General features: G+C 53.1%; 1 protein-coding gene across 1 annotated transcript in view; it reads left to right on the top strand.

Annotated features, from left to right (window-relative positions):
• Nucleotides 1-21,257, top strand: part of LOC103216065 (uncharacterized) — a 91,933-nt gene that overhangs the window by 41,018 nt on the left and 29,658 nt on the right. Inside the window, exons 16-26 of the mRNA XM_038009116.2 lie at nucleotides 8,446-8,490; nucleotides 9,404-9,436; nucleotides 10,179-10,205; nucleotides 13,017-13,070; nucleotides 13,851-13,937; nucleotides 14,901-14,954; nucleotides 16,092-16,136; nucleotides 16,947-17,015; nucleotides 18,235-18,258; nucleotides 20,102-20,164; nucleotides 21,199-21,243. Of these exons, the coding sequence (XP_037865044.2) occupies nucleotides 8,446-8,490; nucleotides 9,404-9,436; nucleotides 10,179-10,205; nucleotides 13,017-13,070; nucleotides 13,851-13,937; nucleotides 14,901-14,954; nucleotides 16,092-16,136; nucleotides 16,947-17,015; nucleotides 18,235-18,258; nucleotides 20,102-20,164; nucleotides 21,199-21,243 (546 nt within the window). The remainder of the gene's footprint in view (nucleotides 1-8,445; nucleotides 8,491-9,403; nucleotides 9,437-10,178; nucleotides 10,206-13,016; nucleotides 13,071-13,850; nucleotides 13,938-14,900; nucleotides 14,955-16,091; nucleotides 16,137-16,946; nucleotides 17,016-18,234; nucleotides 18,259-20,101; nucleotides 20,165-21,198; nucleotides 21,244-21,257) is intronic.

Here is a 21,257-nt window from a genome sequence, read left to right as displayed (position 1 = left end):
TGCTCTAGTGCGGAAGAAGGATCATACTTCTTTTGCATGACTAGAAGTAGAGCAAGTGCCAATGAATAAACTCTACGAGAAGAGCAATTCCAGCTCCAGAAGAGGGAGCTTCCTAATTGCCAGATACCTTGGGAAGGTGGGAGGGAGTTCTGGTCACCAGAGGTGTTCAATTAGAGGCTAGATAATGACTGGTCCAGAATGTGTTTAGAGAAGTCTCTGTATCAGCTGGGAGACTGGATTAAAATCCCTTCCAGCTCAGGGAAGCCATAGCTTCATGGGGACAGAGTTGACTCTATGCCCTTAAGAGAGGAGCAGCTCTGAGCCTTGAGCCCTGACCTTGAGAGGAGGCTCTGTCTCCTTGAACCTTCGTCCACGTCTTTTCTCCATCCACATCCAGGGCTTGTCAGAAGCATCCCCACTCCTAGGTCTCACGAGGCACTGAAGAGAAGACCCTTCCCCTTCGTGCTGGACTCTTGCCTCCCAACCCTTCTTTCTCAGCCAAACCACCCTCTCTGCTCTTCTCCAGTGGCCTCTTCTCATGGAATCTGAGGGGCTGTGAGGCCATCATGCCTCATCACCGCCTCTCTGGGTCACTGGAAGGTTCCCATTGCCTCCACCGCTCCCAACCTATCACTGAGTCTTTTCAGTAGGTGCCACTGGAGCCACTAGCCTTACAAAGCCAACAGCCCATGTCTGGTCTGGGCACCCTTTCCTCTGTGCTGGCCTTTATCTGCTGGGACCCTTATCTTGCCACCAACTCTCCACTGCCTCCAAGTCCACCAAAGGCCAGAGGGCTGGCACTGGGAACTATGACCAGCAGCAGATGGCCCGTCACCAAGGACTTGAGGTCATTCCTTGGGAGGCTACAAGTGCCTCTCCCATTGCCCCAGCCTCACCAGGATGGCAAATGTCTTGACACCAGTGATCACCATGGTCAGGCAGAAGTTTGTTCCCCTCTGAATCTTGAGATGAAGCGACTTTTCATGTTTGGGCAGTGCAGCAATATTTCACATCTCTACTTTAGAAAGTTCATTTTTTCAAACTTACTCAGTTCTTACCATGGCTCAGTGGTTACAGGATACAATCATTATCCTGATTGTATAAATGAGAGAGGTTAATACTTTGCCCAAGGTTGCACAGCTGGTAAACCGCCATTCTGGAATTAGAAACCAGGCCTCATCAGTCCAAGCCCTGTGGCTAGTCTGTCTTTGCACCCTGGTGCAGAAGTTGAATGTCTGCTCAGGGGACTCACTCCAGGCTAAGCTAACTGCACAGACCAACCCTCCCAACCTCCGCCTACTAATGGTTTCTCTGGGATGTGGAAGACTGTTCCCCCACCTCCCTTCTTTTGCCCATCAGTCCTCGCTTTAATTCTTTCCTCCATGCTGTGCTCTCTGCTTGGAGTAAGGCCCAGGGAGGAGGCACTAACATGAAGGGTGGCTTGGTCTCAGGGACTAGGAAGATGAGTTTGCCCTCCCCCACTACCCTGGGGAGAAACAGTGCCAGCAGCTGGGGATGCCAAGCTGACACAGGGGACATGTGACTGCCTCTTGAGGTCAGGATGTGAGCGGGACCTGTGGGGTAGCTGATGGGCCCCCAACATGAGCTTCCTTGCTTCACCCCAGAGATCTGACCCACTTGGAGGGACAGACACCTTTCTGACACCATAGCCTCTCAGCCTATGAAGTTTGCTAATGTCCACCACCACCCCCAGCAGCTGGACTGGGCCTGGTATCCTCTCAAAGGCCAGCCAGACCCACAAGGCAGGCTTCTCCACCAGTTCCTTGAGATAAAAGCCCAGTGTGGTCAGTGGCCCCTGTGCTGCCCCCATGCCCCAGTCGGCTCCAGCCCTCCCGCCTAGACACTGCGAGTATTGTTGTGCACCCATGTGGTATCTATTTGATCCAAATTTATGACACTGATCTACTTTAAATACGTTGCAGGATGCAAAGCGTGTTTAAAACATTACAACCTTGGCTCTCTGTCAAGAGGATTGACGAGTATTGTCAGATTGTATGTAGATCACAAAACCTGGTGAGAGCTTATCTCTAAGTACATCAGAGCTGGTCTGTTTGTCTCACTTTGGGGGCGCGTTTGATGTCTGTGGTGGTCTGGATGTTAAGCCTCAGGGTTTGCATGAAGGACCATGGCTGAAACACACATCCCCCTCTTTCAGGCTGTGGGTTTCAGACCAGAGGAGGAACATGAGGGCTTCAGGCTAGAGCTGCTTGCAACTGCAGCTACCCCTCCTGGAGGCCAGTGGGGCTCTCCAGAAACAGGGATGCCCTGGGGAGGAGATGGGATGGGCCCTATGATGAGATGGCTAGAGGGCTGGGGAAGGGCATGGGGACAGAAGCCCATCCACCCGGCCATCTCAGCCTTCATTCTGTGGCCGTGCTGGCCCTTCTCCTTGCCCCTTCTCAATCCTTCAGCCAAAGGGCATAAGGACTCTGATCTGCCAGCCAGAGCAAGGGCCTGTGTGGTGGACACATTTCTGCAGAATGATAACTCGTGCAATTGTAACTACCTTACTGGCCTCTTCAACAAGCCAGGGTATGTACTAGGCACTTTGCATGCATGAACTTATTGAATCCTTGTAATGACCCTATGAGGTAGGTTTCACTCAATTCCCTACTTATGGACCAGCATACTGAGGTTCACAGAGACCGTTTTCCCCAAGGTCCACAGCTAGGAAATAGAGAAGCCGGGTCTGTGTGATCCCAAAGCCTTGCTCTGAATGACTTTACTATCTGCCTCTTAGCAGCCCTTAGGGACGCCATGATGATTTCCAGTAGACCTTCCCCCAGACCCCTCCATGAATGGAAGGAAAGGATGTAGCAGTTGAGCTGTTTTCGTTCTTGTAAGAGAAGGCTGGATTCAGGTCTTTCTCTGAGCCTCCAGGCTCTCTGGGAGCAGTGTCTGCAGAGTCCGAGGCAGAGAACGGGGTGTACTTGGTGTGTTGCTCTTGCCAAAGAATTAAGGAAGTGGAGTGTTTTGCCCATTGGCACTGACTCCACCCAAATGAGTCCCCCAGGGAGTTGGAATGGTTTCAGGACTCCCAGTAAAGCCTGAAGGAGGCAGCTTGCCCCAACCTTCCACGACAGCTATTCCTGAAACCTTCCTGCACCCCTCCTGCTCTTATAGGACCTAAGTAGCCCATGCTGTTCCCACTCCCACTGAGTGCTCTGTGCAGATGGAAGCCATAGATGTGGGAGCCTGCTAGTGCGGGGACAGCATTTTCTTTAAAAGCTATGAAATCCTAGTGGGGACATCCAGACTATTCGCATAAAAGATAAGAAAACTAAGATCTGGGCCTCTGATCTGAGACCTTGTGGAGACTAAAGCGACCCCAGCCCCCACCCTGAGCACTCTGGGCTCTGTTTTTCATGCACTCCAAAGTCCAAGATTAATTAGAGCTGACTTTTCTTTTTGGAACTAACTACAAAATCAACCGATCTCAAATTGAGATTACAAGCCAGCCGCCCTTCTAAAGCCCTGGCCTTCAATGGGGCACCCAACCCCGGTAATTCCCCGGATCACTTCCTGCCGGCCCTAATTACCAGAGGACCTGGAATTTCCGCAGTTCTGGTCCTCTCTGGCGTGGAAGCTGGCTGGAGCAGGGAAGCGGGAACTGAGCTGCCTTTTTCCTGGAAGGAAGACCTGGGAACTCTTTACAGGGAGAAAACCATTAGCCCTCCACACCTGGCTTTTCTGGCCTAGGGAAAAGACCCTGGTCCAGGCTTCAGGCTTGAGCTGTCCACCGACCACCATCCCTCCACCCGCTCCCTGCAAACTCCCCACACTCTCAGGCAGGCCTTCGTCTTCCGTTACAGAGAACAAAGAGCCTGTGCCACCAGATGCATTTGCTCTGGGCCTTCCAACCCAGACCTGGCTGCAGCAGAACCCAGGCCTAATCTTAGAGAAGTTCATTTACTTCCCCGTGCTTCCCTGGCCTGACTTTTGCTGGGAGCTGACCTTAAAGCCCCCTTCCTTCCTCTAGACCATGCTTTCTTGCCAAGTCCCTGCCCAACTTGTTCAACAAACAGTAAATCGCCAATTAAGAGGCCACTCCCACAGGAGCAGAGCATGGCTGGTTTATGCTCCAAGGAGCTCACTTCCGTTCCATCATCCCTGTAAAGGACGCATCCTCCCACCTGGAATCTGGGACCAGAACAGAGGACCTATCAATGCTGTGTGGTGCTCAGGGGCAGGGCCCAGCTGGGGAGTCTGAGTGGCAGCCTCAAAATCAGGGATGGGACAGGCCTTCAAGGTCATTCAAAGCAAATGCCTCTCTACCCACTTGTGCTCCCCTAGAGCCTTCTCAGGCACAGTGACTACAATCTACCCCTTCCTGCATTGGTTCTTGGCACTGAGGTTAAAAAGCCAGCTTTGCAGTGGGGTGGCTGGATGTTGGCCCAGGAGTCACAGCTTCTGCCATCACACTATGCACATGGCCGAGACCTTTTGTAAGGCTCAGAGCACCCACTTCTCCAGCCCAAGTAAGGCAGCTGAGAGCCCCCAGAGGAACCTCTGAGTCCCTTCTGGGGAGACAAGAGGAGGCAGAGGTAAAGGAGGTGAATCGAGGCCTGTGGGCTTTGCTGGACTGAGTGAGCCAGGCCCTCCAAAAACCAAGACAGTGATGAGTAAGTGGATGGAAACTGAGCACAGTTACTAAGACATTTTTTAAACAGGAAAACCTAGGAGGGGAATTAGAAAAGAAGGAGCCCCTAGACAGGCTCGCACAAAGACATACCCCAAGGAACAGCCCTCTGAACAGAGGTGAGCCATTGTCCTCCTCGGGCAATAACCACCCCCACTCCCTCCCCCTGCCTCCTGCCTCCTGCACATGGGCCCCGGCCACAGCGACGCTGGAGTCCTTGATAATGACTCTCACCTCACCATCATCCAGGAACCAATGTTTTTGGCTTTAGGAGAAGCCCCGTTCCCCAATTCAGAGGTCAGGCAGGGGCAGGTCCCTAGAGACAAGCCCTGGGGAGTGAGCCTAATGAGAGTGGAGTGAGCAGCAGAGCGAGGTCAGCTGGGGGAGGCCAGTGGGGGCGCCCCTGCTTCCTGCCAAGCAAGGGGGTGGGAGGGACGGAGGCCCTGAGATGGGGATCAAGGAAGCCTGGGTCATTTGCGGAATTAAGAGAATTGACCCAGAGAGGAGGGAAGGGGCGAAGGTCAGCCACCCTAACAAGGAGGGCTGCCTCCTGAGGAGGCTCCTGGGGCTCTGATTTCCCCTGAGTGCCTGATTGTGTCTTTACACACTCACATCAACAGGGGCTAAGGACAACCCCAATTAGCCTGGAGACTCTCACGCTCCGGGGTTTTGCTCTGCACAGTTTCTTCTGGGATTGGAGACAGAAGCCCAGAGACAAGCTTGAAGCAGACACCACCTCCTCCCTGCAGGAGCACCCCTGTGGGTAGGAGGAGGGGAGAGCAGAGACCCACTGAGACTGCTCCTAGAGCTGCATTTTTAACCAAAGCTAAGAGTCCCTTCCCACCCCACAGATCCTTTTTCTGGAGCTACCAACCAAGCCAAATGGCACCTCTCCAGCTTTGGCCTCTCTCCTTCCAAAGGGCGTGCAGGGGAGTAGAGACAGGGCTGGGGTGGGTGGGAAGAGACAGGAGCACCAGTGGATAGGAGGTATCTGATCTAACCTCACTTTGCAACCAAGAACCCTGGACCAGTGGGATAAAGTGGCTTATCCGTGGTCACCTGCACTCCCAGCCCAGCTCCCCGAATTGGAGGTGGGAAGAAGAGGGCAGGGGCATTGGGGGAAAAGCAAGAGAAAAGATAGAGAAAGTGGAAGAGAGGGATGATGGGGGCCTCGGAATAGACAAGGACTCCCAAGCTGACCTCCCACCTGCACCCACACCAGAGGACTGTGGAGGCCTCTGTACTGAGCCAAACTGGTTTGGTCATTCAGAATGTTAGCAGGGGGCCCTCCAGAGAAAAGAATGACAGGAGCCCTCAGCTGGTACTACTGAGAGGGCTTGGAGACCGCTGTGGCCGGAGTAGCCAGACTTCAGATGAGGTGCTGTCGCGCCCTCTGCCGGCCACAGAGCGGCTGTGCACACAGGCAGTGAGCTTTTCTGGGCATCCTACGCTGAGCTGCCCCCACACACCGACCCCTGAACTCCGATGGGCCACAGACCTAAGGACCCCCCTTCCCCAAGCAAAGACGGGCTCTGCTCTGCTTTAAGGCTGTTTGATGGAAGCAGACAGAACATCAGTCCATCTGATATTTGGGTTGGCCAAGAGAAGTGAGCACCTTGGCATACGGACAACAAACTATCCAAAGCCCTAGGCTGCACGACCTTGGCAATCTTACCGGGCCTCTGAGCCGCGATTAGCTTACCTGTGAAACGAGAATAATGTCCACTCCCACATTGGAAGGGATTGTTGGAGATGGAATAGAGGAAGGTTGTAAAGCTTTCCAGTCCAGGGCAGACACATGGCAGCTGCAGTAAGTGGCTGTGCCCTTCTCTCTCAGTCCCACAAGAAGGAAGTTAATGTCTAGGGCAGGCCTTGGGCTCTGGATTTTCAGCTGTGGTAACTTCCTGAGTTTAGCTCTGCCATCCCACGTGTGGTTCAGGTGGAGTCATGCTGAGTGAGGGCTCTGGCATTGGGAACTAAAGATTCTAGGCCTTTTGTAGAATTTAGAGACTTGGACCAAAGAGGATAAAAGTGAAGCCATCTCAGGCAGACATAAATTTGTGTGTGCCGATTACAAACGCTAAGTGGTCCCTGCCGCATTGAGGATGCCGCGCTGCGTAATAGGGGATAGCGAAAAGCTTCATAGAAGAGATAAAAGGGCCCCACTCCCATCAAACAGCCTCTTCAGGCTGAAAACAGGGCAGAGCCTCTCTCTACTCAGAGGCCCTCGGGTCTGTGGCCCCTAGGGGTGCAGGAGTCAGTGTGCGAGGGCAGCGCAACCCAGGGTGCTCAAGCACTGGCTGCTCTATCGACCAAGAATCCAAACGATGCAGGGGTTTTCAGTTGAAGAAATGGCAGAAAGATACAACTGTGGAAACGGGTGGTGTATTCAGGGACCCAGAAACTAGTTGATGCACCCCGTGATATCAGGTGATGAGGCTAGGAAGGAAGCGGGGATCAAAACGTCATGCTCAGGAACCTGGTCCTTTTCCTACTGTCAACCGCGGGCCAGGGATGTTTTAAGGCAGGGGTCTCGCTATCCAGCCTGTGTGTTAGGGAGCTTAACTGGACACTTGCATGGAAGACCCATCACCGAGGAAGAGGGTGGAAGTACTGTAGCCTTGGTAAGGAGAAGGAGGGACCAGGACCTCCTGTAAGATGGCAGGAAAGGGAGAGTGTGGACAGCTGAGAAGGAAGCCAGGGAACACCAGATCCCCTCTGCCTTTAAGTCTACGGGAACTGCAGCCTGGCCTGGCAGCCACAGCAGTCACACCCAATGGGGCAGCTGGGCCGGGAGCAGGATTGTCACACTCTGTGTTGCCCGTCCACAGTGCTGGCCTTCAGATGGAGGAAGTGGCAGCAGGCTGGCCGCGGTCACCTGTTGCTGGACACCATCCCGGGCCCCAGCTGGGGCTTCATGCTCAGGCACTACATAGGATTCAACTCCTGGAACCAGTCACTGCCCTCCCCCCATCCCCTGATGTAGCCAATGATAGTCCTGACTTACCTGCTCTTGGCCTCCCATTTGTCCCTGGCTGTCATCTCCAACTCCACCTCCTTGTGTGTCCTTCATCCTGATCTCACCCTACTCTCACAGATTTGGCATTTTCCTGGGGAAGTAAAGATGTTGAACATAAAGGTAGGGTAGTGCCAAGATGGTAGAGCAGCCCTATGCTCTCCCAGAGAAGCAATAATGGACAGGTGACCCTACCTGTGCCTCCAGACAGGTAGGGTCAGAAATGGGGTGCAGATAAATGGGCAGGGACACATGTCCTTGGGAAGAGTTAGACCCAGAGGACTTGGAAGGGAAAGGAACCCCAGATGAAAAGAGAAGAGAGCTCCCGTCTGGCTCAGCCAGAAGGTACCATCCTAGCAAAGTTGCTGGAGTGAAAACGAGGCAAGAAGTCCCAGGCAGGGACAGGAGGGAAGGTGTGCAGTAGGTAAGCGGCCAATGGGTGGCTCCTGCCCCTGGTCCCATCCCACAGCCCAAGTTCCAGGTACAGCTCAACCACGGAGTGGTAGGTAGATCTTGGGCCAGTCACTTCCCTTGCTGAACTTGCATTCCACTAAGTGAGCCTCTCTCTCTGGCGGCCTTTCCTGCTCTGTGACCTGTAACTTGGGCCCTCCTGCAAGTTCACATAGCTGAGGGCAGGGGCCACACAGCTGCCACCAGCAGGGTCCTCAGAGCTCCCAGCCTCCAGACAAGCCATTCTCACCAATGTCTTTGCAGGCTGACAGGCCCCGAGTCTGGTCCTCTCCTCATGCTTTCTCATTTCTTCCTCCAGGGAGAACGGGGCATGCCAGGGATGCCCGGCAAGCATGGAGCCAAGGTACCTCCCCCTTCCCCACATCCCAGGCAGCCCCACGACCCCTCCCCCAGCGCCCTTCCCTCTCTCTCCAGCTCCAGGGACACTCTGGAGTCCCAGTTCTTTGGGCCTCCTTCCGCCTGCCCTGGCTCTCCCAGCTGCAGCACTGTGGTCTCTCATCAGTGCCCCCTGATGTGGGCAGCCTCCTCCTGGGCATCTCTGGGTCATAAAAAGCCATTTCAGGTACCCCTAGCTCCACTGCAGTCCTAAGACCCAAGTGGAGGGTAGGGACCCCCAAAAATCACCTCCGCTTGAGATTTGCTAAGGTGCACTTTGGGCGTCATATATCTCTCAAAGTAGGTGGCCTTGGGCTGATACGAAAACAGGGTTCACTCCAGCCACTCCCCAGTCTGTGAGGGCAGAGATGCGCAGAGCTGACTGTGAGGGTCATGTCAATCAGACACTGGGGACAACTGTCCTGGTGAAATCAGCCCCTTTACTTTGTCATCTACGCTGCCCCCCTCTCCCGTGGCTTTCCATCCTCCTGCCCTCTCCTGTCCCATCTCCTCCTCCTTTCATATTCCAACGAAACTTCCCCTTCCACCCCAGGGACCCCCTCCCAGCCCCATCTAGTGCCCCACAGTCCCCACTGTGCCTCCCAGGAGAGGCCAGGAGCCACGCAGGTGGTTGGGAAGCCCAGGGAGCCCTACAGACTAAGCTGCACAAAGCCCCTTCCTCAGGGCCCATTCTCATGGCGTCAGCTCAGCGCCCCCACCTCCCAGGCGGGGTTGGTGGTTGCGGGGTTGGGAGGAGTGAGCGGTCCTCCTTCCCATCGCACCATGGGGAGGCTGTCCACTGCACCGCGCCCCCCTCCCCGCCCCCGCTGCTGCCCCCTCACTGCAGAATGTCTTCGGACCTTTTTTTCTCTCTTTGCCAGGGCACTCCTGGAATTGCCGTGGCTGGAATGAAGGTCAGTAGACTTTTGCAACCAACACATCAGGGACAGGGTGGGAGAGATGTGAGCAGGCAGAGCTGGGAATCTTAGGCTCAGTGGGGTGGCTGGCAGACCAACGAGGGGGCATACAGGATTTGGAAACATTTTTCTCAAAGTGACATTTGTGCCAGGTGCATAACCTTGAGCCACAGATGTGTAACTAAGCCTTGCAAGTAAATAGCAAAGGTTTCCTGCCTCAACTCACTAGCCTGCCAAGGCACAAAGGCAGCAGGAAGGCAGCCCAGATCTTTCCTTTATGCTCTGTAATTCAGTAGCTATATGCTTCCAAAGCTTCAGAGAGAGCAGGAGTTCATCTCCAGAACCCCTACCCTAACTGCCCATTTGGTTGGCAGGCAGATGTGAGGATAGCCTGGAAAAACAAGTGCTCAAATTCAATCTTCACAGCAGGTGCACTTACAGGGGGCACCATGTCCAAACCAAATGCCCATTCCTTCCTCTCCTTCCTCCTGGGCTGCCTCACTTATGCTCCCACCTGCCACACCCCTCACCTGGGGAAGAATAGAACCTTCTAAGGGTCAGTAGCCTGATAGGCCTCCTTTGGCCTGGGACCTGATGCCTGAACAGAAGAGCCGGGGCTGGCCAGATGTTTCACTAATCCCACCCCGACTGCCCCCCACCCCACCTCCACCAACAGATGCCTTGCTCATTTGTTTCTGCTTTTTCTGTGTCTCACATTTGCTTCTCTTTTTCCACACAGGGTGAGCCAGGGATCCCAGGAACCAAGGTACTGATACAGAGAGAATGTTCTGGGCTGCACAGAGCACTGGTCATGGGCAGAGGTGGGAGGGGCTGCTGCTGTTTTGCTCTTGGTCCCCCTGAGGCTGGCCTGGGGCTGGGGACCTGGCTGAGCAGAGAAGGGCCCACTGGTCAGGAGCACACTGCAAATGCCTCCCCCTCCCTGGGTCCTGGCCTGCAGGCATGCCAGCGGCGGCAGGCAGTGACTATTGTCCCCTGCACCTACAGGGTTCTCTTTCCCTCTTGTATGACAATAAGAGATATGACAAGAAAAAAAGGCTGAGAAATACTAGGTTAGAAATGTTACACGGGTTTCTTTGCTGCAGACCTTCTCAGAACCTTTAATTGGATAATGTGCATTGAGGAGCTCTCAAAAGGAAATATCTTATGTGGCATTTTCAAAACTTTTTTGACCAGAACACCCTTTTTTAAAGAGGAAGAGCTTAAGGGACAAGTATTCTGGAAATGCTGGTCAATGATCACTGCCCATCCTACCCCTCACTCCCTGCCCCATCTTCTTATCAGTGACTTTCTCTTCTTACCCCAAAGGGAGATCCAGGCGCAGAAGGCAAGCCGGGGTCCCCAGGTTTGCTGGGAAAGAGGGGGCAGAGGGTAGGATATCGTGTATTTGAGTGTGTGCCCCCTCGTCCTGGCCTCACCAGTCCCCTACTCCTTGGCCTTCCTCCGTGGCTGGTGTGTCGCCTGCAGCGTGCTCTTGGTGCATGTGTCCCAAGATGAGGGGAGTGGCAGGATGGCCTGGCCAAGCTTCAGAAACCCACCTCAAGAGCACACCCACTCTCCTGGGCAGCCTTGATTATCCAGCAGAAAGCCCAGCAGAAGGAGGAACCTGCCTCCCTCCACCTCTGCTCCCCGAGGATCTCCATAGGTCAGGACCCACATCCTTTCCTTTTCCACCTGGCCTGCTTCTGAAGGATGCCCAGACTAAGCACATCTGCAGGAGCAGCCCAGGCAAGACAGGGCAGCGGGGACTCCCTCCCACTGCCAGGGCCTCTGCCTGGCCCTCCACAACCCCTCTCGGCCAGCCTCAGGACACTTTACCGTTCAGCAGCTACCCCGGGGCAGGTGCCAAGGAGAAGACACCCAAAGACTTGGTGTGGCACTTTTTGTGACTCCAGCTGGAATGAATGTTCATTGAGACATCTGACCAAATTATAAGCTCAGAGCCCTCAGCTCACATTATTACACATGAGAACTGCCTCTCCCCAGGGCCATGGGTAGCAAAGCTTCTTGTGCTGACCTGATACCCCAGCCCTGCTGGTGGGGTGCTCTTGGAAGCTCACCTGATACTGGACACTGCTATGCACTGAATATGTCCCTCCCAGACGCATATGTTGAAGCCCTCACCTCCAGTGTGGCTGTATTTAGATAGGGCCTTGGCCTTGGGGAGGTCAGTAAGGTTAAATAAGACCATAAGGTTGAGGCCCTAATCCAATAGGATTGGTGACCCTAGAAGAAAGGGAAGAGAGAGAGAGAGCTTTGAGAGACCTTTCTCCCTCTCTGCCTTGTGAGAACAAGGCAAGAAGGCCATCATCTTCAAGGCAGGAAGAGGGCTCTCACCAGAACCTGGCCATACCAGCACCCTGATCTCAGACTTCCAGCTTCCAGAACTGTAAGAAGATACATTTCTGCTGTCAAAGCCACCCAGACTTTGTTATAGCCGCCTGAGCTGACCAAGACAGCTGCTCTGTGAAGCCTTTGTGTCCCGGAAGGCAGAGCAACTGGGAGACAGGGGCTCAACCCGCCTCTGCCGCTGACTCAGTAAGGGGTTGGCCACCAGTCACGTAACCTCCTGGGGCTTCCCCCGCCAAATCTGTGAAATGAGAATGGGGTTCAGTATCTCTAAGGGGCTCTATGATTCATGGCAGGGGGGAAAAATGAGTTCTTCTGTACTGGAAGAAGTTGAGTAGGTAAGTGTATTATTTTGCTGGGGCTGTGGTAACAAAGTACTACAGGCTGGGTGGCTTGAGCAGAAGAAATTCATTGTCCCACAGTTCTGGAAGCTGGAAGTCCAAAAGCAAGGTGTTAGCAGGGCGGGTTCCATCTGAGGGCCAAGGGGGAAAATCTGCTCCAGGCCTGTCTCCCGGCTTCTGGTGCTTGCTGGCAATCTTTGGCATTCCTTGGCTTATATACGCATCACCCCAATCTCTGCCTCCATCTCCACGTGGCATTTCCCTATGTGCATGTCTGTGCCCAAATTTCTCCCTTTTATAAGGACATCAGCACATTGGATAGGGGCTCACCCTACTCCAGTGGGACCTCATCCTAACTCATTACATTTGCGATGACCCTATGTCCACGTAAGATGAGCTGGTTATAGCTAGAGACAGAAAGGGGGGTGCCAGAAAAGACTAGGGGCCCTTAGTTGCTAAGCATTAAGAATCTGAAGAAGAGCAGAGTGGTGAAAAGGAATTGCTTGCCCAACCACTGGCGTTCTCAACTGCTCACCTCTCCCAGGAGACCCCCAGGATAGACTAGACACTTCTGGCCTTTGTTATGATCTGTGGCCCGTGTGACTTCTCCCCAGCATGAATGACAAGGGCCCAGGTCACATGGGAATAAGGAAAGCAGTCATGCAGGTGTCACCAATGCGAAGTGGCCCATGGAAGTAGCCAGCCGGGATGGGGGCCAGGAGGAAGTGGAGCCCTTTGGAAAGCCAGCGCGGGGCAGAAGCAGGGAGGCAGGAGCAAGGGAAGGCAAGTCCCTAAGTGTGGGGCTGGTGGCTTCCCAAACCTGCTGCAGAGACAGTTCCTAACCCCCCACTGTCTGCATCTCCCTGCAGGGTGAGAAGGGGGCTGAAGGCTCCCCTGGGCTTCCTGGCCTCCTGGGGCAGAAGGTAGGTGTTACTCTGAATGAGGGTTCAGGTCCTTCGTCACCCACATCCCATACCCAGCCCTGCACATCCACACGGGCCCCAGCATTGGATGTGTCTGTCTCCCAGACTGCAGGAAAGGCAACTGGAACACAGACAGATTCTGTTTGTTGGGGGAGAGGGGCCATAGGCAGGCTCTGATTGGCAAAAATAAAATGTCTAAATGTAAAGAATTCGGTAGCGATGACCTGGTCAGATTTATTTGTACCAGCTCTGCAAATGCATCCCACAGTTCATGAGCTCTGTAAGATATTTAATTTAAAAATTAAAAAAAAAAAGATGAGGCCAAAATAAGTTAGGGGAGGTGTGCGTAATCAGATGGGCTCCTGGAGAGTCACAGTGCTCCTCAGCCTGTTAGAGGCTGGAGCACCCTGCAGTGACGGGGTCTGCAAAGCCTTATTTAATGCTGCATTGCTTAACATAGTTTGGCCACCAATAACAATGTTATTCCCCATTTTGAATATTCTCAACCCACTGAGCAGTGTTCCGTGGAATACACTTTGAGAAACACTGCTCCAGACCCAGTTTCGAAGGGTCCCTTGTGTCAGCTCTAAACCTGTTGCCCTTCAATACACACTTCCAATCTCTCTTCAAATCCCATGGCTGGATCAGACCAGTCTGGGGTTCTGAAGGCCCCTGGTCGGTCCCCAGACATCCTGGGGCCCACAGTCCATAGTGTCCCTCCAGTGCTCAGCCTAGACCTTCCTCCACACCAGGGACGCTAACTCCACCTTCCACCCTCAGGGAGAGAAAGGCGATGCTGGCAACTCCATTGGAGGAGGCAGAGGGGAACCTGGCCCTCCAGGGCTCCCTGGACCCCCAGGGCCAAAGGTGAGTGTTCCCTGGAATCAGTGTCGGGGAGGCGTTTACCTGGGGACTTTGTCTTCAGCCTGTTCTCAGGAACTCTACATCCCGGACATCCCGCCTTCTCGAGCCTTCCCCTGCTCCAGATGTGTGGTTTTCCCCATGGATTCCAAAAAGGTCATTTGGACCCAGCTCCTGCTTCCAAGCAGATAACAGTTGGACTTTTCAGAGGAGATGTCTTCCCTGGTGCAGATGGATAGTCCCAGTGACTCAGATGACTCTGATATAACTGAGTCAGGGCGCAATGGCTGCAGGACCTCAATGGCTATGCTGTAACTGAGCGAGGGACCAATGGCTTCAGGGCCTTAGGACAGCCAAGAGGCCCCCCACCTTGGCTCTGAGTAGGTTGCAGGTCAACTATCAGCTGGGCCCCACCTGGTACCAGCACATCTGGTAGGTGGCAGCAGTGGAGGCAGCTGCAAATGGAAACTGCCCTCACTTTCCTTTTGCTGCTTGAAAAGTGCAATGGTAAGATTTGGGTTTCCCAAAACAGATGCCTCCTGTGTTGCTTGGTTTACTTTAGCAGCACTGAGAAATGAAGGGGGTCTCTTTCTTAGCTCAGAAGGAAAGCGTGAATTACTCTACATGACCTGGGGCAATACGCTCATTCATTCCACCCACATCCACCTGCCACGGGCTGGGCTCTGCGTGGGCCTAGGAGGGCCTGGCAGGGCAGAGTGGATACCAGTAAAGGGTACAGAATGCAGGGGAGGAAAGCAGGGATGGGCTTCCAGAGGAAGTAAGACCCGGGCTGGGCCCAAGGGTGGGTAGGAGTCAGGGAGGTGGAACAGTGTGAGGTGCTGAAGCCATCGGGGAAAGAGAGGCCCAAAGGCAACACCCAGGGCATGAGCGGCAAGACCATCTTTTCCCCCAGAAGCAGCTGTCCAGGTGCCCAGCATGCCCTCATCCCAACTCTCTCCTCTTCCCCAGGGAGAAGCGGGTGTCGATGGCCAGGTCGGCCCCCCAGGGCGGCAAGGAGACAAGGTACAGAGACCCTCACATCCCAGAGCTGCAAGATGAGGGTCAGCTTGGGAGGTCAAGAATCGTCCCAGCTGGCCCTCAGGGTATCCCTCAGGGCCCAAGGCTGACTGGCCATGACCCCTGGCTTCCCTATTTCCTGTTTAGCTTGGGCTTTAGAGAGCCATCCACTGAGACAGCAGTCATGCAAAAGCCAGTCTAGGGATGGGACGCTTGACCAGGGAGTGACACAGAGCTTCCCAAGCCACTGGTAAATGAGGGGCTCTTGCTTCTCTCCAGCTACTCCCTATGAAAGGCTGCTGCATCCCTCATGAGTTCACAGTGGCTAAAGTGCTGTGGCAGTGGAGGAGAAAGACAGCGGGTTACCCAGAGGCAGCAGTGGCTCCACGTCCCATGAGCAGGGTCATCAGGAGTCACACCAAAGGGTTCTTGTTTCCTTTATTTTTACTTTTTATCTTGGTTTTTTCAATTGTCTTTCATTATCCCAGAAAAATTGAAACTGCGCTTGGTTTTTCACAAGTTACACCGCTTTTTCATCTATTCCCCATGGCTCTGTCCTGTTTGCAACAGGAACAAATCCTTCTACCTGCCCACTCTGGAAGGTGGGTGCTCATACACCCATGTCCTCCTGAGACCCTCCTGGCCCTCCACGTTTCACTCGGCATTCTGGGTCTTTCACGAGTAGAGTGGGCAGCAAAAGAACCGTTTGGGCTCTCGATGGCAACTGACACCCAGATAATTGGCAAAAAGTTGCTGAGCCCTGGATACCTGAGCAGAATAGAATTAAAGAGAAGCAAATGTCCCTGTTCCCATGGAGGCAACTGACTCAGGGGACTGGGGAACAGGTGCGAGAGAGACAAAGGGGAGTCACTAACAATGAACACAGAACAGAAAGAATGCCACTGAGTCTGAAGTGGGAGGAACTCAGACCCAGAACTCAGAACCGAGTCCCAGAGGGACTCAGAGGGACAGAGACGTGTGGGTGGGTGCTCCCTGGATGTTTCCTGAAGGGGCGGAACCTGCACTTCTATGAACTAAGAACTAAGAGGAGCCTCCTGGCCCTTATTACATGGCCCATCTAGGGACATCAGGCTCTCTGTACCAACTTCATCCCCACTTCGCTCCAATTTTGTCATGCAACAGGGGGAGCCTGGAGCAGCTGGAGAACAGGGACCAGCTGGCCCCAAGGTACGTGCCTCTCTCGCCTGGAGTCACAGTGTGAAGCAGCTGGTAAATCAAAAAGCATCTGAGACAGGTCTCAATTAATATTTAGAAGTTTATTTTGCCAAAGTTAAGGGCATATGCCCAAGAGACAGGTCTGTGCCTTTTGCCAAAGATGATTTTGAGGGCTTTGATATTTAAAGGGGAAAAGCAGGCTGGAGGGGAAAGAGGAAGGGTATGGTAATTCACACATTGCAAGGAAAAAGGAGCAAGTAGCAGAATAGTTGATTATGTATTAGTCTCACGCTCAGTAAATCGGCACTTTACATAAGCTAAGGTGAACATGGAGCAGCTACCTGTGGGGATATTGAACCTTTTATCTGTAGCTCTCTGCTTAGGAATAAAAGGAAAGGCAGCTTCTTGCATGACTCAGCTTTCAGCTTAACTTTTTTTTTCTTTTGGCCAAGTGAACTGGGGTCCCAAGTTTTTATCTTCCTTTCACAGGCTTGACCTTGGGGTCTTGACAGGGAAGGAGGGGAAGAGCATTCCGGCCCTCAGGTGGGAGGTCTGACTGGCAGGACAGGTGGACCCAACCTTCCCAGTTCGGCCTAGCCCAGACTTCTCACATGGAGTCCTCCATTTGTTCTGCAATCCCCGAGCATCCTGTGAGAGTGTTCGGAATCCCCAGGGCCCCGCTGGCTGTTCTGGGTCCACGTGTGTGCAGCCAGATGCAACCAGTGTGGGCGGATAGAGAGCAGGCCACTGTCGCTCTCCAGGCCCTCCTGGTCCAGGCCCTCCTGGTCCAGGCCCTGGGTTGAGATCTCATTTGCCTTCTAGGGCTCCAAGGGAGAACCAGGGAAAGGAGAGATGGTGGATTACAATGGAAACATCAATGAGGCTCTCCAGGTGAGCAGGGTCCAGCCCAGAGGCCAGGATCCTCACGGACCTCAGGGCTCTGCACCATGCCCTGATCAGGGGGCCCTTCCACACAGCTGAGTAGGGGCCCTGCCCTCAGGCCCTCAGGCAGCGCTTCCAGGAGAGCTGCTTCCTCACTTTCTCTCCTTCGACCTCCCGCTGTGTAGCCTCCTGGCAAATGGCCCCATTACTGGCATCCAGGTGGCCGGGTTGTCTGTCTGGGCCCAGCTGGCCAGTTATCCTGCCTCTGGGCCCCTGAGTGCCACAGTGGAATTATCCTGGCACCCCACAAGGTATGGCCCATCCAGGGTACTGGGGCCCCATTTCTTTAACGTATGCATAACCCCCTTTCACACAGCAGAAAATCTTCCTGGAACGCATCTCCCTTCATGTCAGTTTAATCCTGTTTCAAGTTCATGAGCTCCCACTCCCCACCCTTTAAAGCAGGGTTTCTCGGCCTTGGCACTGTTGACATTTGGGGCTGGAGAATCTTTGTGGTGGGGGGAGAGGCGGTCCTGTGTGTTGTAGGATGTGCAACAGCGTCCCCAGTCTCTACCTGCTAGATGCCAGTAGCACCCCAGCCTCAGCTGTGATAACCAAACTATGTCTCCAGACATGACCAATTATCCCTTGGGGGAAGAAATTACCCCTGCTCAAGAACCACTTCTTCAAAGGAGTCTGTGTCCATGTGTGACTCCATTTACAAGGTGTAAAATCCTCTTTTAAAGCCAAAAGTCATCTCTCTGATCTGTTTTTTGAGTGGTTCCATATTTTGCTATCCTGTGCCTATTTAAAGGGAGGTGCGTGGCAACTTTGAAATCTGGGTCCTGGGAGAAGAGGAAAGAACAAGGGTGGGTCCTCAGATGGTGACTAGAAAGAATAAGAGATGGTGCTTCCTTCCCTTTCAGTAAAGTGAAGTAGAGGTTGCAGTCCATTCAGGGTGTGCCTGAGTCCATTGTAGGACAGCCTTAGAGTATAATCATGCTTAGGAGATGCTGCATATTCTCTGTCCAGTGATTGCACCTCTCATCGAGAGGTGGGGGTGGAGGTGGTGTGAGTCTGGGGACCATGGAGCTCACCTGCGAGGGTCCCCCTCCACCCATGCTCCTTTGAGGGGCCCAGATCCCCTGTTTCCATGACTGTGCAGTGAGAACCTTCCAGTTGGCTCTTGGTTTGCTCTTCAACTGATTGCCTGGTGTTGGTTTTTTAGGAGATCCGGACACTGGCCTTGATGGTAAGTCTTGCTCCTCCTGGCTTTCCTTGGGCACTGGGCTGGGGGCTGGGGACGGCAGCCTGGAAGCAAGGACTTGATTTCTCCCCTCCAGAAAGAAGGCCCTGGGCTGCAGATTAGGGTTGACCCAACAGGGCTGGGGCAGACGATGATCTGAGCTGGAGGTGATGGGTCAGGACTGGTAGGTGGGCCTCGAGAGTTGCCCATGCCCTGGGTCATGGCTGTCCTCCATGTAGAGGCTCTTCACCAATACAGCTGTGCTCTCTGGTGACAGTACAAATGCTGGATTCTATTTCTATTGTCAAGGAAATAGCAGTACTGAGGAGGATGTTTCTAATGTTTCTCTTTTTCCCCAACTTTTAGCTAATTAAATCCATTACCCTGAAAAACTAGTAGCAACCCCCCTTTCCTAGAAATCAGTTTCATTATCTGCACTTGGAAAACCAGGGAATTTCAAGCCTGGGTTTTGTACAGGTGCCTACTGGTGACAGGCTGTTGGTAAATATTTGTAGTTAAAATGACTACCACCAAGTTTAACTTCTAAGGTAGAGGACAGGAGGAGAAATCATGTGGTTCTCTGACTACTGAAATTTCAATTCACCTAATATTTTTTCATGGCTATGAGCCACAGAACACACTTAGGGATGGCACAAACTCAAAATCAAACACCACTTCTGTGACGTCCCAATCCCAGAAATTGCTATCAATGACATGGTTCTGGAATCAATGAGTTTCATTTGGAGACATTAACATATATTATTTGGCAGGGCACAGTGGCTTATGCCTGTAATCCCAGCACTTTGGGATGCTGAGGTGGGCAGATCACTTGAGGTCAGGAGTTCAAGACCAGCCTGACCAAGATGGTGAAACCCTGTCTTTACTAAAAATACAAAAATTAGCCAGGCATGGTGGCAGGTGCCTATAATCCCAGCTACTCAGGAGGCTGAGGCACAAGAATCCCATGAACCCGGGAGGTGGAGGTTGCAGTGAGTCGAGATGGCACCCCTGCACTCCAGCCTGGGTGACAGAGTGAGACTCCATCTTAATAATAATAATAATAATAATAATGTGAAATAGCTATTGGAAATAAGACTTTTCCAGAAACATTTTTTTTCTTTTAAAATCAACCTTGAAGTGTAACTTAACACATATAAAAGGTACTCATTTTAGGTGTAGAGTTTGATGAGTTTTGATAAGTACATATACCCAGGTATCCACCACCCAATCACTCTAGAAAATTTCTTCATGTACCTTGGGAGTCACTCCCAGCCCCAGGCCGCCACTGCTCTGCTGTCACTTCTGTCACTGTAGATTAGATGTGTCTTTTGCCTCTTCTAGAGTTTCATGTAAATGGAATCACACAGCATGTGTGTCTGGCTGCTTTTGCTCAGCAGAATGTGTTTGAGATGCACTCTCGCCATCAGCACTTGGTTCTTTTTCCCTGCTGAGTAGTATTTCATTGTATGGACGTACTATGCATTCCCCTGTTGATGGGCATTTGGGTTGTTTCCTGGAGACGTTTTTAAGTCATTATTGGGGAAGGTCAGACTTAGCTTCTTGGAACCCAAAGGGTCGCCAGAGGTGCCTTAGAGAGAAGGAGGAGAGGGTATTGGACGTGGCTCTCCAAACCCCACCTCCGCTTCAACCCAGTCACACTTGGTGCTTATATGTTTTGCATTTTGGGTTCCCCATGTTATTTTCTTTGCAAAAAAATGTGCTTCTATCACTGGAGAAAGGTTTGAAAACAACTTATCTCTACAAGCCAGCCTCCACATACAGCCCTCGGGAGACAGGCTACCCTCCTCAGTGGGACAGTTCTTCCATGTGTCTTTCCTTTCTTTCCTAGGGGCCTCCTGGTCTTCCTGGGCAAATTGGCCCACCTGGAGCTCCAGGGATTCCAGGCCAGAAGGTAAATCTTGTCTTGACAAAGGGGGTGAAGACCTTGCAAGGGCAGCGACCCCAGGGCTTCCCCTCCTCCTGTGACCCTCTCATCTTCCCAGCACCACCGCCATACCCTCCTGCTGCTCCAAAGCACCAAGGGCCCCACCCACCCACCTCCCAGCCGCTGTTGCTCTTCTGTCCTCCCCTTGCCATCTGCTTGGGCTCCTGTAATTCACAGAGCTTTCTGATGCGGTGGGGTCTGGGTCTAGACACACTCCTGCCTTTGCCCCACCCAGACCCACAGCAGGAATGAGGACCCCATCAGGGACCTCTGCATTTGAGCCCCTCCCCAATCCTCCCACCTCACTCCCTGCCCTTGCTTTCCTTTTACACTCCACCCACCTGTGTTTTTCTCAGAAGGTCTGCCCCTCTGTCTCCCACTCATGATGTCCTCTCCCCTGCAAGTCTCTTTCCCTCTTCCCTTTCTTTCAAAGCCCTTCTCATCTTTCAAGCCCAATTCAAAGACCACCTCCTCTTTGACGCCTCCCCTGATCTGTCAGGCAGAATTCCCTGCCCTTTCCTCTGGGTAGGACCTACATCTTTTTGCCACCTCCCTTAACTCCCTACCTGACCCAAAGAAGGGGCTTGGCTTGTGTGAAGATGAAAGGAGCACCCTGTGGAGCAGCCAGGGCAGGGGTTCTGCACTCAGGGGAGACAGGAAGGCAAGAACCCTTCTGCAAGGGAGCTAAGGGCACCTAGGGCTCTCAGAGGTAGCAGTGGGAGGTTGTGGCTAAAACATGGACATGGAGCCAGAGTGTCCAGACTGGGATCCTGGCTCCCCAGTTCACTGACTGTGGGCCTCAGGCACACAACTCTGTGCTTTGGAGTCTTGTCTATAGAAGACTGGCCGCAAGTGCATACCTCCCAGCAACACAGTGAGAATTAAATGAGCAAACTCTATGGGAAAGTGTGGAGAGGGATGCCGGGTGCACTAAGCAATGTGTAACTGATGGCTGCTATGGTCTCTGCCCTGAGAGTCACCTTTAGTTGTTCTGGCTACAGGGGGAGATTGGACTGCCAGGCCCTCCAGGACACGATGGGGAGAAGGTATGAACAGACAT

This window comes from Chlorocebus sabaeus, chromosome 9 (assembly GCF_047675955.1).
Source record: "Chlorocebus sabaeus isolate Y175 chromosome 9, mChlSab1.0.hap1, whole genome shotgun sequence".
NCBI classification, from domain to species: Eukaryota; Metazoa; Chordata; class Mammalia; order Primates; family Cercopithecidae; genus Chlorocebus; species Chlorocebus sabaeus.
The sequence above is the reverse complement of the archived record's forward strand: the minus strand, read 5'-3'. Positions and strand labels throughout refer to the sequence as shown.